The 16,559-nt window shown below is 36.4% G+C and overlaps 1 protein-coding gene and 1 non-coding gene across 2 annotated transcripts; one reads left to right on the forward strand and one right to left on the reverse strand.

Annotated features, from left to right (window-relative positions):
• The first annotated feature begins 1,659 nt into the window (after positions 1-1,659).
• On the forward strand, positions 1,660-2,175 carry LOC136844012 (uncharacterized). Its single transcript, XM_067113022.1, has one exon. It carries the CDS (start codon positions 1,660-1,662, stop codon positions 2,173-2,175), a length of 516 nt encoding a protein of 171 aa, XP_066969123.1.
• A 2,886-nt stretch (positions 2,176-5,061) lies between these two features.
• TRNAA-UGC (transfer RNA alanine (anticodon UGC)) lies at positions 5,062-5,133 on the reverse strand. The gene has a single exon. It is a non-coding gene; the product is annotated as a tRNA-Ala (tRNA).
• Positions 5,134-16,559: the final 11,426 nt, after the last annotated feature.

The following is a 16,559-nucleotide window of genomic DNA, read 5'->3' on the forward strand; positions in this document are numbered from 1 at the left end:
AGTGAAAAATCTACATAGATATGCCTTAACTCATGAAGACTATTTTATCATTTTTATAGGCAGTTCTTGCGATAAATATAATTTTTTTTATTTATATTGTAAAAATTTGTTCTTAAGTAAGGAACAAAAGTTCTTCATTACTAATCCATGACAGATTGTATGTGTTTTTGCTCAGCTTAACAGCAATGTCAAACTAGAATTCCTCGAGTGGTTTAATATAGCTTTGTGGCATCACGACGAATCCGTTAGATTTATTACCGCTTTTTTCTTTTAACCACGCTTCCGGTTGATGGTGTCTTTAAATGGTCCGAAAGCATATATTTTGGCTTTGGCAGTATCCTCTCCAAGAACGCCTGGCATGCTTGGCGAACACTTCAGATTCAAGGTACCCTGCTGAGATTGTCAGGAGGATATCGAACATTCTATTAGAGGCTATTCCTACAGAAAGTCAACATAAACACTTATTAAGAAAATCTCTCTCTCTCTCTCTCTCTCTCTCTCTCTCTCTCTCTCTCTCTCTCTCTCTCTCTCTCTCTCTCTCTAAACCATTCGAACTGGTATAATTCATTCGTTTAATTGTTATGCTAGATTCTCCAGTCCTGCTTATAAGATATTGACGTTCAGTGCTTTTGTCAGACTTTCGCCACTTGCAAATCGGCAATATAATTTCAGCATCATTTGATAGTCTGCTCTTATTTCTTTCTTTCTCTCTCTCTCTCTCTCTCTCTCTCTCTCTCTCTCTCAATACATATATACTGTATAAGTACAAGTACATGTACATTTATATATATATATATATATATATATATATATATATAGAGAGAGAGAGAGAGAGAGAGAGAGAGAGAGAGAGAGAGAGAGAGAGAGAGAGAGTGATAATAGGGCTGTTGCGTCTACGTTTCCTTGTCATGCTTCTCTTCATTAATGTTTCCTTTTCTTTTTTCCTCTCTACTGTTTCATATTTTCGCCTCCTGGCCTCACTTTTCTCCTTTTTATTGTTATCATCCTTCCCCTTCTCATTCTTCTCCATCTCTTATTCTTGTAGCTCCTCTCTTTCCTGAAGCTCCATTTCCTTCTTCCTTCTTTTTCTTCATACTTTTCCCCCTTCGTGTATTTATTCGTTTTTTCTTTATGTTGATATTGTTCCTTTCCTCTTCCCTTTTCTTTTAATATTCCGCCTTATCTTCCTCGCTTTTATCTCCTTCCTCCTTCTTTTACGTCTCTCTCCTCCCTTCACGTCATTTATGTCTTACTCCTCAACTTTTTTTTCCTCCTTTTGAATTTCCTTCATCTGTTGCTCTTCTTCTCCCTCTTCCTCCTCCCTTTCCTACAATTTTCCCTACTTTGCTCCTTTTCCTACTTTTCCAGATGTTTCTCTTCCTTCTTTTCTCTCACCGTATCTTTCCCGCCTTCCTGTTTCTTTTCTTCTTTTTCATCTCTTCTTTTTGTTCTTGGATCACATCCCCCTCCTTCTCGTGCTGCTTCTCATCCTTTCTCTTCTCTTATTTCTCATTTTCATCCTCCACTTTCTTGGTTTTTCTCCTGCGCTGCGTCCTCCACCTCTTCCTTTTATCTGCTCCTATCGACATGCAAGCATCTTCTTGGCTTCCCCAATCACAAACCCGCCCCCTCCCCCGCCGTTGAACGCAATCCCCCTCAATGTCCCCTTCACCCCAACATTCCCTTTATCCCATACCTCCTTCACCCCAACATCCCTTCCATCCCAACATCCCCTTCACCCCAGCAACCCCTTCGCCCCAAAATCCCTTTCCTAGAACATCCCATTCACCCCAACATCCCCTTTACTCTATAACTCCTTCACCCCAACATCCCCTTCACCCCAACAACCCCTTCACCCCAAAATCCCCTTCCCAAACATCCCGTTCACCTCAACATCCCCTTCACCCCAATAACCCCTTCGCCCCAAAATCCCCTTCCCAGATCATCCCCTTCACCCCAACATCCCTTCACCCTAACATCCCCTTCACCCCAATAGCCCCCTCGACCCAAAATCCCCTTCCCAGAGCATCCCCTTCACCCCAAAATTCCCTTCCCAGAACATCCCCTTCACCCCAACAACCCCTTCGCCCCAAAATCCCCTTCCTAGAACATTGCCTTTACTCCAACATCCCCTTTACCCTATACCTCCTTCACCCCAACATCCCTTCACCCTAACATCCCCTTCACCCCAACAACCCCTTCGCCCCAAAATCCCCTTCCCAGAACATCCCCTGCACCCGACCATCCCCTTTACCCTATACCTCCTTCACCCCAACACCACTTCACCCCAACATCTCAGTCACTCCAACCTCTTCACCCCAACACCACAGTCCCTCGAAAGTCAATTAACTGAAGGTGCATGAAAGAGAGCCCTTCCTAATTCCCCGTACGGCAACCAGAAAATCTTCCGTTAGTCTCACTATATAAGACGTCGGTTGACCGAGATTTATTTAATATGTTTGCAGATAGAAGCACTTCGCGGAAGGAAGGGCTAAGCAAAAAAATAAATGAGATGGTGATTGAAGTATAATGAGGTCTGAGCAGTTGGTGACTTCGGCGATAGTGAATAGAGAGAGGGAGAGGCGTTGCTTAATTTTCTATTTTTATATTTTTGAGGTTTTGTTGTCATTAATATTGTTTTTGTTGTTTTGTTCATAATGAGAAGGTCTCTCTCTCTCTCTCTCTCTCTCTCTCTCTCTCTCTCTCTCTCTCTCTCTCCCTTTCTTTTTGTAGGCTGCATTGCTATTTAAAGCCCCTTGCTTTTCTAATTTATTTTATCAGCTGCATATAAGCTGCCCTGTGCTTTTCTAATGTATTTATCAACTGCATTTGCGTTTTGATTCATATGCCTATTCATTTGGTTTCAGATCTTTTTTGTCTTCACGTATTTTCTTTTATTCTCTAAAAGCTTCCTGACCAAGTTCATGATCGTCTTGTTATCTTCTGTATTAACAAGTAAAAAATGCGTCGAAGTTTCTTCGGCGCAGTCGAGTTTTCTGTAGAGCGTATAATGCTGTATGAAACTCTCAGCCGCGGCCCATGAAACTTTCAGCCTCGGCCCGGTGGTGGCCAGTGTTGTTCGCACCTATAGCAGTGCCAGACACATGTGCACGGTTAACTTTAACCTTAAATAAAATAAAAACGAATAAGGCTAGAGGGCTGCAATTTAGTGTGTTTGATGATTGGAGGGTGGATGATCAACATACCAATTTGCAGCCCTCTAGCCTCAGTAGTTTTTAAGATCTGAGGGTGGACAGAAAAAGTGCGGACGGACAGACAAATAACCATCTCAGTAGTTTCCTTTTATAAAAAACTGAGTGTGCTAATAATAATAATAATAATAATAACTCTGACAGAGAAAGTGTACGACTTACCATTCGTGAGGCGAAGATACATATAACACAAATAGTAGAAAGGAACAAGCTGTATATTAGCCAGCCTTGACGCAGTTATTCCTTAAATATATATATGTATATATACATACATACATATATATATATATATATATATATATATATATATATATATATATATATATATATGTGTGTGTGTGTGTGTGCGTGTAAGTGTGAAAAACACGAAATTCACTAGTCATGTGTTGATAATGAAAAACCTAAGGTTACACAATGAGCATACATACATACATACATACATACATACACATATATATATATATATATATATATATATAAATATATATATTATATATATATATATATATATATATATATATATTTAGTATGTGTGTGTATGTATATATATAATATATATATATATATATATATATATATATATATATATATATATGTGTGTGTGTGTGTGTGTGTGTGTGTAAAAGTGCACATTGGGATATGTTTGTTCTCGTGTGTGCATATGCGTGTATATATATGTAAGTGTGTGTCTGTGTTTTCGATACCTACAATTCTACATAAGAAGATTAATAGGGCTGGCAACTAGATAAACAAATAAATGTATGTGTATCTACAGTAGAGTAACCATGAATTAAGAGAGAAAGAAGGGAAGAAACCAAACGGAAGATATTCGAAAATATTACGTGATACTGAAAAACAAACAAATGAAGTAAGGTAACACCACACTTACAAGCCATACACACACATCTCATAAAATTTTAAAGGGTAAGTGATGATTAAAGTCATAAGAAACAAGCAAAATTAAATCAAAAGAAATTGCTTTGTGCAGAAAAACCTGCGAGAGAGACAACACCACAGAGAAGCGAAATCGATTCGCGGGTGTGATGAATCACAAAAATCCCCGATGGCTGGCGTCTCGTCACAAAAATGGTGAGGAGCATAAACGGGGCTCAGAAAAAAAACCCTCGTTTTCTATACAGCCAAGGTCCAAAAACCCCATTTTTGTGATAGAAAATGCGACCGGCCGGGGCTGGCTAGTCCGGCCCCCGACGAAGAGAGCGGGTCAGGAGAAAATCATCGGGACGAAAACGGCCCCTGCCCGAACAGAGCATCATAAGTCGAGGTGTTCTTGCTGAAGTGCGCTCCCTTCGATTTTCTAACTTGTAGAGCGCTTTTGTCGTCCGTTTTCTTTCTCAAGACGAACAGCGGTGCACGATCAAGTCAGTCCGGAATATTTTGTGTCTGAAATTCGGAGGTTTCATTTGGAATAAAGGATTAATAATTAATAAAGCGGCTTGAGAAGAGAGGGAATGCCGCGCATACAGGACTGGGCTTGGGAGTTGATGCTGGGAGGAGGGAGAGATCTTCTGCAAGAGGGAGGGCGAGGATGCTGCTGTCTGTAGAAGAGAGGGAGAGAGGGAGATGGAGAACAGGCTTAGTTGGTTTTTTTCTTTTTTTGTCATGTTTACCCCGTGAGTTTTTTTTTTTTACTAACAAAATATACAGTATATGATAATAAACACGTAATCTTCGTTTCTTACTCCCGTACAACGCCCTAATCAATAACCATGCTAAAATTTCTCTCCTTGTTTTTTTGTTTTGCCATATTAAATGTTTTAACTTGAATGTAAAGCAATACAAATACTCAGCCCCTACTTATTGGAAAAAAATTACAGTGGAAAGTATCCACTGGAGGTGCCGGGGATCGAACCCGGGGCCTCTCACATGCAAAGCGAGCGCTCTACCACTGAGCTACACCCCCGTTGCGAGGAGGAGCAGGTATGACAATTTATATACAGTGTGTACGATGACTGAACCACTTGTATTGTATGATGTAGTTCATTGTTTTAATCACGTGGAAAGATACTGAGATATTGAACTTAATATGATTTACCGCTCATTACTCGTCATATACGTTTTTCTTAAGTCCTGAAGAGCCAGACATCTGATTATGAATTTCATTGTGTGAATTTTGCAGTTGATGTTTTAGTTTTCTGATAGCTCACATCTTTAGTATTTTACGTAAACTTTGTGCAAATATGCATATTTTTTTGTATATAAATTATGCATACCATAATCGCGTTGATCTGTAAAAAATATATACACAGTTGCGAGGCTATTTCATGACAAACACACACACACAGACACAAATATACAAATATATATACTGTATATATATAATTTGTGTGTGCGTGTGTGTTTAATGTTCTAGAAAGTTTAGCTTTTTCTGAATAATTACTCCATTAGATATATCGAGTTTGAATGAGGTCCTCTAGTAATATATATATATATATATATATATATATATATATATATATATATATATATATATATATAAAGTGTATATATATACATATATATATTGTGTGTGTGTGTGTGTTTTGGGCGTTTGTTAAATACTGTACCGTCCTTTATAACACATGCATACACACCCGTATGATCACAACTTCGTTTTATATTTTTCCTCGTGACAATTATGCCTCACAACAAACTGAAACCTCTTTTGCAGCTGATTTTCATGCTCACGCGCCCACTCGGTGGCTGAGGTGTCATGAGGATCGATGTGGGATCATGAGAAACTACACCCAAGGTCTTTGGACCTTGACTCACAACGTGTCTAGTTTCAGCAACTGGGAACAGTTGTCATTCCGTGTTGTACTGTGTACGAGTTCCAGAACGGTAAAAAGGAAGCTGAAGTTCCTGGTTTTACCTTTGCTTTTGAACTTTGTACTTTAAGTGAAGTACTTTCTGTACTTTACTGAGTTCATAGTTGTTGCGACGTTCTGAAAACAATAGACCTTAATTCAGTTTTTGCCTCTTTCCTTCAGTCCCTTGCTCTCCTTTAATTTGTAGTGTTTTTCGCTTCTTCCACCGTTAACCCACTATTATTTCCTCGTATATACTGTATATATATATATATATATATATATATATATATATATATATATATATATATATATATTATATATATATATATATATATATATATATATGTATTTATGTATAGTATATATATATATATATATATATATATATATATATATATATATATATATATATATATAAGCAATTCCTATAAGGGGGAATTAACATATATATAAAATATAATTAGAGTATATTGATTTGAGAGGGTAGGGAAAGTTATGGAGCGTAAGATCTTCAGTATAAGGTATTTTCTTCAAACTACATACAATGCACTCCGCTGGGATTTTTATTTATCTCTGTTGTACGTAATTTGCTTTATATATATATATATATATATATATATATATATATATATATATATATATATATATGTGTGTGTGTGTGTGTGTGTGTATAGTGTATATTTACAAACAATTTATATTTATGTATGATGAAAAAATAATATACATACACACAACACACACACACACATATATAATATATATATATATATATATATATATATATATATATATATATATATATATATATATATATAACATTATCACTTACGAAGCATAAGGATCCATGGGCCCGATTGACCTAAATTGTAAGTTATTTTCCTGATGATTAGGCGACTGAAGTGGCCGCAACACGGGCCAAGTACAGATTGGGGGGCAGAGGCCTTATCCCAAAAGAATGGCAACATTCCCTGCGCCATCACGTCTATAAGGAAAATTGTCTCATAAAAAAAAAATGAGAACGATGAAGAGATAGATAGAAATATACAGTTGACCTCGTACCAGTGTATCGAAAAAGGACGAGGATTTAGGGGGTTGGGTAACTGGGTCAGTATATTTTAGGATATATAAGTGGGCTGCTGCCTCACTTGAGACTTACCTGCATCAGTCTGAGGAGGTTAGGTTAAGAACTCTTCTTTTTTTCATTCTGATGAATGAAAGAATTTAAATTTTCGTGCACGCGATTTCTCTCTTTTCAGTTTGGTGTTATTTACATTCATGCATTATTTATTTATTTATTTGTTAATTTATGTTTTCTTTTTTAATAAGTGATCTCTTGTGTCTGTATTGCCCATTACCTTCTGTTACTTCTTTCTAATAAACGCCGTACACTTTGGAAGCTTGAATTTCAAGTCAATGGCCCATGTCGACTTGTTCCATATGAATTGGGTTCATCTTCTGAATAGTAATAATAATAATAATCCCTCTGGGAGACATACGTACAGCAGTTCGTAAGCTATACTTTTCTGTTGACCTCAAAATAGGCTGACCTTAATTTGCTCAGAAACTCTGTAGTTTAAATCTCTACAGGAAGGAAGCAATGACTTCCATTCGCTCAGTCTCTCTCAACAAACGAGGCCTACTTGCAACTCTGTCAAGGCATGACTCGCTTGCTTGAAGCCAAGAGCCACGCAGAGCAGCACTCTCGCTGGCGCTGGGAAATATGTTAATGGGGACAAATATATATATTTGTATTTTTCTTGTCCTTTGAAGCCAGTGTTAGACAAGAAGAGGAAATGTAAACGTCAGCCGTCGTCATCTGCGGTTTTCATTGAGCGCTCGTAAAGATTTAAGAAAAATAAAAATAGTGATTTCGCTCGCTGGTTTATTTTTAGACTTACCGAGAAATATCGGTCATGTTCGTTTTCGTCCTGCAGGCTGCTTTCATTATTTTCGCGTTCTCCGTTCTCTCTCTTTCTCGTTTCACACTTTTCCTTCTGCTTCATTTACTTGGTTTTTTCTCTTACATTTTTATGATTGCGTCCGTTTCTTCTCGTATTTCGTCAATGTTATTGTGTATTTGTGATCTTAATTATCTTTTTGAATACACACAGTCTTGAAATATTTATCCTTAATTTTATTTATCATTGTTTTTGGAATGTTACAGTTACATCTTTTAGATCCTGTAGATGATATCTGTCTTACCTATTTGCATATTTTGATAAAAATATTAAATTTTCATCATTTAAATGACTCAGTTTTGTCTTTTCCCCCACTCCATTAAATATTTCTACAAATCCTTACCTCCAGCATTGCTGTTTTTCTTACAAACCTTTTTCTTGATTGCTTCATTTATCAAATGTTTTTCCTATATCCTCACCTGCTCCACACTATTTCATCTCTCTCTCTCTCTCTCTCTCTCTCTCTCTCTCTCTCTCTCTCTCTCTCTCTCTCTCTCTCTCTCTCTCTCTCTCTCCCTGTTCCTTCATTACCGCAGCGTTGCTTCGTACCTTTTTTTTATCGTGCATTCTGTCTGTTTTCGGTATTTGATCCCTACGATCGTTCGTCAATCTGTTATAAGTTTTTCGTTTTTCAAGGATTTAACTCTTGTGCTTACTTCCCACTAACATGTATATTTTTCCCCTCATTCCTTTGCAATATTTGCTTTCTCTTGCTCCTTTCTAACTTTTTTCCCTGGCCTAAATACCCACCTTACCATCATCTTGAGCAACAGGGCCTCTCTCTCCTTATTCCCCCAACATCCCCCTTTCTTCTTGCCTTGTCATCCGGGCCTCTCTCTCTCTCCTTCTCTCTCTCTCTCTCTCTCTCTCTCTCTCTCTCTCTCTCATTGGCACCGTTTCTAGAGCTATACACCCTCATGCCAAAAATACCCCTATAGCTTAAGCCAGCCCCACCCCATCTTCGCCACCCATCTATCATCAGCCCGCCGCACCCACATGACGGGGAAGATGAGGCTGAGGAGGAGGCGGAGGAGGAGGAGATGGAGGAGGGCGCCGCCCTCTTGAAAGGGTTGTTGGGTTGCTAGGTTCTATGGGCAAGGCTCCTGTTTCGAGAGAGCAGGTGAAGTAGAGGTGGTCACATGCTTGTCGTATTCCTTAAGGTGGTCAAACTTCTTTTGTGGGTAAAGTGCACGTGTTAGGAGGCAGCACCTTATTATTCAAGGAAGACTGAGAGAGAGAGAGAGAGAGAGAGAGAGAGAGAGAGAGAGAATATATGATATATATAAATATCTGATGAACAGTTTCTCATAGTGTTGATGAGGTAATTTCGCTAGGGCTTTTTCGTTTTTTTAATAATATAATTATGGTACAGATTTCGATAGGGCGCTGTCCACTTTCGCACAATAATTCTCACGGGGAGAGACAGACAGACAGACTGTATAAAGTAATCTCAGGCAAGGGAATTAAAACAAGAGACTGCAGACTCGTTAAAGTTTATGGTAATTAGATATTGTATACACCATTTTTATGAAGCAATTCCGGTACCGGAGGCACTCGCTTAGCGGTCTTTTGGTACTTGGCCATCTGCATTAAGCCTTAGAAATCTGTCTGTACTAAACTTAAGAAAGCCATCTACGTCTGCCTTTAAAACTCGTTCTGCCTTCATAGTTAAAAATCCATCTGCGTGTAACTGTTGAAATTCATTCGAATTTAACTTTTAAAGTCCATCTACGATCAGATGTTAAACTCCATGTGCGCTTTACTAGTGAATGATTTGTTTTTAATTCTTATAGATCCAGTGACCTCAGGTCCTTTGTAGGCTTGTACTTGATCACATCTGCTGTGTCGTCTGAATCATTCCTTTATTGTCATAGAGTTTATTGCATGTTCATCACGCGAATATGTCAGTTCATATTGTTTTTATATCAGTCATTTGCAAGTGTACAGTCACAACATCCTCAGTACTGTTGTAAAGGGACACAAACATGGAGCAGGTGTTTTTAGATGGAGCACATCAAGTAAAAGATTCTTCTTTTATTATTTTGTGCAATGCCTGACTGATACATATCTCTTTCAGATGCCTGTAAGTGGTGTTTTATATAGCCATTCATATGTAATAGGTCCTTCTCCTTCCTTTCCTACTTCTTTTAGCATTTTGGCATTGCCTTATTAATGCATAATTTTTTTCTTCTGCACTCATTATGTGGTTTCTCACGTTAAATGATTCAAATATGCCTATTGTTGCGTTGCTTACTGAAACGTTTTCGACTGAGGTAAAAAGCTATGTAAGTTCATACTGCTGGTAGAAGAAGAATGTTGCTTAGAAATAGTCTTGATGTTAATATGTAATGTTTAAAGAAATAACGAACCGTTCAAAAATGCATACAGGATCTTACCGGTTCCTCACACTTTACGAAATGGTTTGATATTTTTCAAGCATTAATTGTTAATTCAGGGCAAGTCATGACCAAAGATGTACTACTGCAGTGTTACGAAATTCCTCCTCGTCGTCTTCCTCCTCCTCTGCCTCTGTTTCTTCTTCTTCTTCTTCTTCTTCTTCTTCTTCTTCTTCTTCTTCTTCTTCTTCTTCTTCTTATTATTATTATTATTATTATTATTATTATTATTGTTGTTGTTGTTTTGTTGCTGTATCTGCTGTGGCTACTATGGCATGAGTCTAAGGTAACGATTATCAGCAGAAGCCAATTGTGTCGTTTTATTTGTTATCTAGATCTTTTGTTAGGACTGATAGAAACCGTTATGACTGACGTACACGGCCACATCATTGCTTATCTCTCTTAGGGCTGTAATTTATGCGTTATCGCTTCATTTTCCTTTTTAATGAGTTTAGTTGGTCAATCAGTGTGAGAATCTTAGTGTTGTGATAGTACAATGTTTTCATTAATGATATATTGTTTTTTTTTTCAGTAATGCTATCCTTAGTAATCTCATCTTAATCTTTTGTAATTATGAGCTAGACTGATTATTAGCAGTGTTATAATGTTGATTATTATTGCATTCATTCTTAGCAACATTATTAACTTAATTCTGTAACGCTATGATTTTATTTCAGTTTTTATCGTTTATATTTTATATGGAGGCATTCTTAGCAGTGTTATGTTAGTTATAACGATTACAGGATTCACAGAAATATAATGACAACTTAGACCGTACATAATCGTCAGCATTATACGAATACATATGATATTCCTATAGATTTTTAAGAGTTAATATCAAATTCACTTACCTCAGGAATAACGTAAACTCATAAGGAATAATGTATGACAAGCGCATCTCCCATGACCAGGATTCGATATTACTAAATGGATAATGCACTATCACTCACACGTCAGCCCAGCAAGGCATAGGTTCGAATCCTCGTCAGTACAGATGCGCTTACCATATAAAATTCCTTTTGGATACAAGTTACTCAAAAGAAAAGTGAATTCGATATAAAATGGTGTATATATATATAACATATATATATATATATATATATATATATATATATATATATATATACATACATATGATTTTATACATTTGTGTGTATATATAGACGTAGCATTACCGTTGGTCGTCCTTGGGACAGGCGCCAGGTTAGCAACCTCATCCGAAAATTACTTGCTGAAAACCAGAAGACTTTCACCTACGGACACCTTCGCTCCAGAAAGGGGAAAGGTCGTCTGATAAATAAAAAAAAACATGGAAATATATATATAGATAGATAAATAATTCATGAGATTTAAAAGACTTTTAGAGGGGAAATTAGTTAAAGAGTACCTTATTATTCGTTAACACTGTTGTCACACAGAGAGAGAGAGAGAGAGAGAGAGAGAGAGAGAAACTCACTCTCGAGACCAATAGATTAGATAAAATAAAGGGAATTCTGAAAGCCCTTCTTGAGATTGAAGTAGGAGCATCTTCTGAACACCAGCGGGTCTCCATATCTGTTGCTTATCAGAAGAGAGTTCTCCTGGCAGCCTTATCTTCTTAATACAAAGACTCTTATCTCTGATCTTCAAGCACCTGGGATGCACACTGGAGAGTGCCTTTTATTCCTGTTACTTTTTCTATTATTATATCTGTTTGGTTATCGTTCTTTAAAATCGGGTTTCCACTCGTCTGTGCTCTCTTATCTTGTTCGTTCACTAATACCAGGTTTTCCACTTTGCTGATTGAGCCACCTTCCTATACGCATGCATTCATCGATTAGTCACTCTGGTGATAATCTTCAGTAGTAGCTAGTGGGGAGTTTATTTAATATACATGTTATAGACCCCATGTCTGAATTAATTTAAGTCTTGAAGTTCCCGTTTCTTGCATGTATATTCAACCTCAAGTCTTGATAAGACTTGATGAGTTATGATTTTGTGATTAAGAATTATAAAAAAAATTAATACATAATGCATGATGACGAATGCAGAAAGATAAACTTTTTTTTCCAGGCCTGCTTATTTTTCAGAGAAGTGCAAGTCATCCTTATAGAAGTGAAGAACTTTTGTACACACTCACAATTTTTTTTCCCAAGCTATACCTGTTAACAATCGCCCGTGTTGTTGCCCCTGTATCTCAAGTTTTCAAATAAGAAAACAGTTATTTCTTCGCTTTTGTTCAGGAGTGTAGTTCTTTAATTAAAGGGAGCTTTTAATATTCCCTTGCACCTCATTCGGCGAAGCTAAAACTGGTTTTAATGAGGAGAATTTTACTGCTTGATTCGAGGTTAATTATTAACTTGTCAACGGGACAGGCTGTTTGTGCCTGTTCGTTGGTAGTAATTGTTGATTAGTTTGTTCGGAAGTTACCCGTGAAATTGGGATCAATCTTTTGGATTCAGTGAAGTGGAATTAATATTCGTTAAGTAAATTATTGGCAGAATTTTTTTATATACAAAATTAAGTTGTTGATTACATGGTGAAAGGAAAAATCCTGTTTGTTTCAGGCAATGAGGAGAGGAGCAGAGAGGCAGAGATAGAGAGAGAGACAGACAAAGCAGGAGGGAGAGATAGAAATAATCCAGCTTATCTTTCATCTCTCGCTTGTTAAGGCGCCATTATTTAAATCGGTGTTCTATTTGCCCCCTTTGAATGGGAGACTCATTTACATATCAGATGCATAGAGATGGCTTCACACGCACAACAAAAGGAGGAGAAAATCTATTTGGTCCACTGACCACGGCGCAGGTCCATTTTCGTGCTTTGGCAATCAAAAGCGGCTGTTCCATTCAAGCGCTTGACCTCTGAAACGACTGACTTTCAAGGGCCTCTTCGGGCTCGTGCTTGGAAGTGGTCTTACTTGCTTGCCTGCCTGCTTGCTTGCTTGGGGAGATTGTTCTGGAGCCTGGTAAGATCAAGCTGGTATGACTGATGGACACAAGCCCATCATTGTATGTCAAGAGGTGCGTTCAAGCTAACAGAAATTACGCTAATGGTTTTTAACAGTAAAACAAGTCGATTCAGTTGGTAAAAGATGAATATGGAGGCACCAAATTCTCATGTATTTTCTTGGAGCCATCTCTATTGGGAAAAATAACTTGTCAAAAAATAAATCTGATACGACGGATGATCATATCAGCGTCTTCAAGTATCCAAGGTCCTTATAACAACCTTACATATAACTTTAGTGCATTCCAATTCACATGGAGGGCGTTCGAGTCGCTTTTAAAAAAAAAAAGCATACTGTACTTTATCTAAAGTGTAGATGGGGCAGGTTGCGTTCAAGTATGCCTTATCATATGAATATTGGGGAGTACCTTCAAGTAGGCTACGCCATACCTGAGGCCGTAATTTCGGAGAATGAGTTCACGAGTCCCCTATCCAAGTTGAGAAATTAGAAGTGATGATCTCTGTTACGTCTTACCTGAAGGCGGGTTCAGATGGAATGCGTTCAGTTACGGCCCGCCCCAGGTATGAATAGGACAGGTAATACTGCGACGCCATAAGAAATCCTTCTTTCCTATTTCTCGATGAAAATTCTGCTAATTCTTAAGAATAATGGAAACTACTGCCTAGTATTGCAGATTTCTCTCTCTCTCTCTCTCTCTCTCTCTCTCTCTCTCTCTCTCTCTAAAAATGAGTGTTAAGAGCAATACGAATTAATAATCTTCCGATTAGTATTTTATGAATCCACTTTAGTAACAAACCTTTTAGAGTAGGGTTTATATATATATATATATATATATATATATATATATATATATATATATATATATATATATATATAATATATATATATATATATATATATTTTATATATATATATATATATATATATATATATATACATACATATGCTTATGCATGTATATATACATATATGCGTGTGTGTATGTATTTGCCTTTTTGTTTTCATTTATGTGTGAATATGTATATGTATACAGGTGATGGAGATCAAGGAACTGAAAGAGAGAGAGAGAGAGAGAGAGAGAGAGAGAGAGCGTGCAATGTGGTACGTCTGTGTCTGTACTCTCATCGTTATAAATGATTTCACCTTTATCTCTTTTTCTAAAACGCCCATTCATCTTAGCAACGGAAAGTCGAGAGAAAAAAGAAAAGAGGAAAAAGAAAGATTTAAAACAAACAGGGTACCGTTTCAACAGCCTTTGAAAAAACGCGAGGCTTCTCCTCCTTGCACAAGGCGAACATTTCAGGTCTCTGACATCCTGGGCGTAACACGAGTGTTGCCCCGATGTTATCGTACGGTTTTTTATGAAAGACAATTGTCGTACATGTGTGAAATGATTATCGTGTATCATTTCTGCTCCTTAGGATTAGGACTCTTAGAACACGGGTGTTTTGACGTGGCCCTTTTATCATTACTGTGGTTTTTTATTTTTGTTTTTGTATGTTTATAAATGTATGTACGCAGTGTACGTCAGGTTTATTTATAAGTTTGCAAATGTGTAATTTTATCGTTTGTGTATTGTTTGATATAGTCTTATTTTCATTTTCGGGAAAATTTCGTGAGGGTTTGGTAAATGAATAGAGAGTCTTCATTAAGACAACAATTTTTTGGGCAAGGTTTGCTCACAGACCTGTCACAAGCACAGGAAAAGGGAAATAACTTTACATTTATCTTTAATCTTCACGTTAATTTAATTTCATTTAATCTGATTTATTTTTTAACGTAAATTAATTTCTCTTTATTTTTGTAACAACCGGAAAACATAAGAGTTTGTTGGGTTCATGAGTTTGTTTTTGTTCTATTTGATTTCTATTTTAATTTTATAATTGCCGTAGTGTGTTTTAGCTCTATTTGTTTTCTATTTTATTTTTATCTTCGCTTTATTGTTTCCTTGTTTGACACATATAGGCTCTCTGTTTAGTGGAAGCTTGCTAGTTAATCAAATAATCATTTGACTTCTCTGTAAAAAATATATATTCTTAATAATAATGATTATAATAATGATAATATACACTTAATAATAATGATACACTTAATATTAATAATAGTAGCAATAGTAGTTCTCAGCAGGTGGAAAGAAGCATTACTCAGTGACGATATTCGCTGAGTTATTTATTCTCTAATTGATCTTGTGTTTTGTAAGCGTTCTAGTGAATCCATTTACAAAAAATGTAGAAAAAGTCGGAAATGCAATTTCACTGATAAAACATAATGCACAATAGAAATGAAAGCTCAACAATTTACAATAAAAAAAAATTTGAAAAAAATATAGTGTGTGAAAGTTACATAATAAAGACCATTAGCTAGCTTGTTTGGAAAAACAAACAAAACCCTCTCAACTAACCGAAGTATGAAATGAATAAACAAACATTTATGATCTATGGGCGAGAGTAAAATGCTAGGTGTTGTCTTATATAGAGACGTCAGATTATACATCAGCATTAAAAAGAGGAGCTCAGAATGGAACCACTTTCCGATCCTACGAAAAAAAAATTTTTTAAATGTTATAAAAAGATTAGTGAAGAAAAAAAAAAACACGAGTTTATTGGGTGCCCAGTCCTTTGATGCAAATGGCTTCTCTCTCTGGAAGTCATTTGACTTAATGTAAACAAGTCATCTACTTAACCTCCGATGCTCCTACTGAAGGGGACTCTCTTCGTCTTCTTTTTTTTTTCTCTAATACTTATCCGTCTACAATCTACTCAACATTCGTTTCGTCATAATATACAATTTTGTTTTTATTTATATATTTTTTCTGTGTATAGTCCCCTACTTTGAATTTAATGGTTCCAAGTACACACACACATCTATCTATCTATCTATCTATCTATCTATCTGTCTATCTATCTATCTATCTATCTATCTATCTATCTATATATATATATATGAAGATATATATATATATATATATATATATATATATATATATATATATATATATATATATATATAATTAGTACACCTTGCACACACATATAATATACTGTATATATGTGTGTGTGTATGATTATTTTGAAGTAGGCATATTATTATATTCATCTGAAGCTAACAGCGTGAAACTGAAGCGTATGAAGAAATGCATATGTCAAGCACTGACTGCGCATTAGAGAGTCCTTATCTCTTTAGGTGATAGGATTCCATTATTTATACTGTGACGAAGATATAGCAAGTTAAGGTCC

This window comes from Macrobrachium rosenbergii, chromosome 12, assembly GCF_040412425.1.
Source record: "Macrobrachium rosenbergii isolate ZJJX-2024 chromosome 12, ASM4041242v1, whole genome shotgun sequence".
Classification (NCBI taxonomy): domain Eukaryota; kingdom Metazoa; phylum Arthropoda; class Malacostraca; order Decapoda; family Palaemonidae; genus Macrobrachium; species Macrobrachium rosenbergii.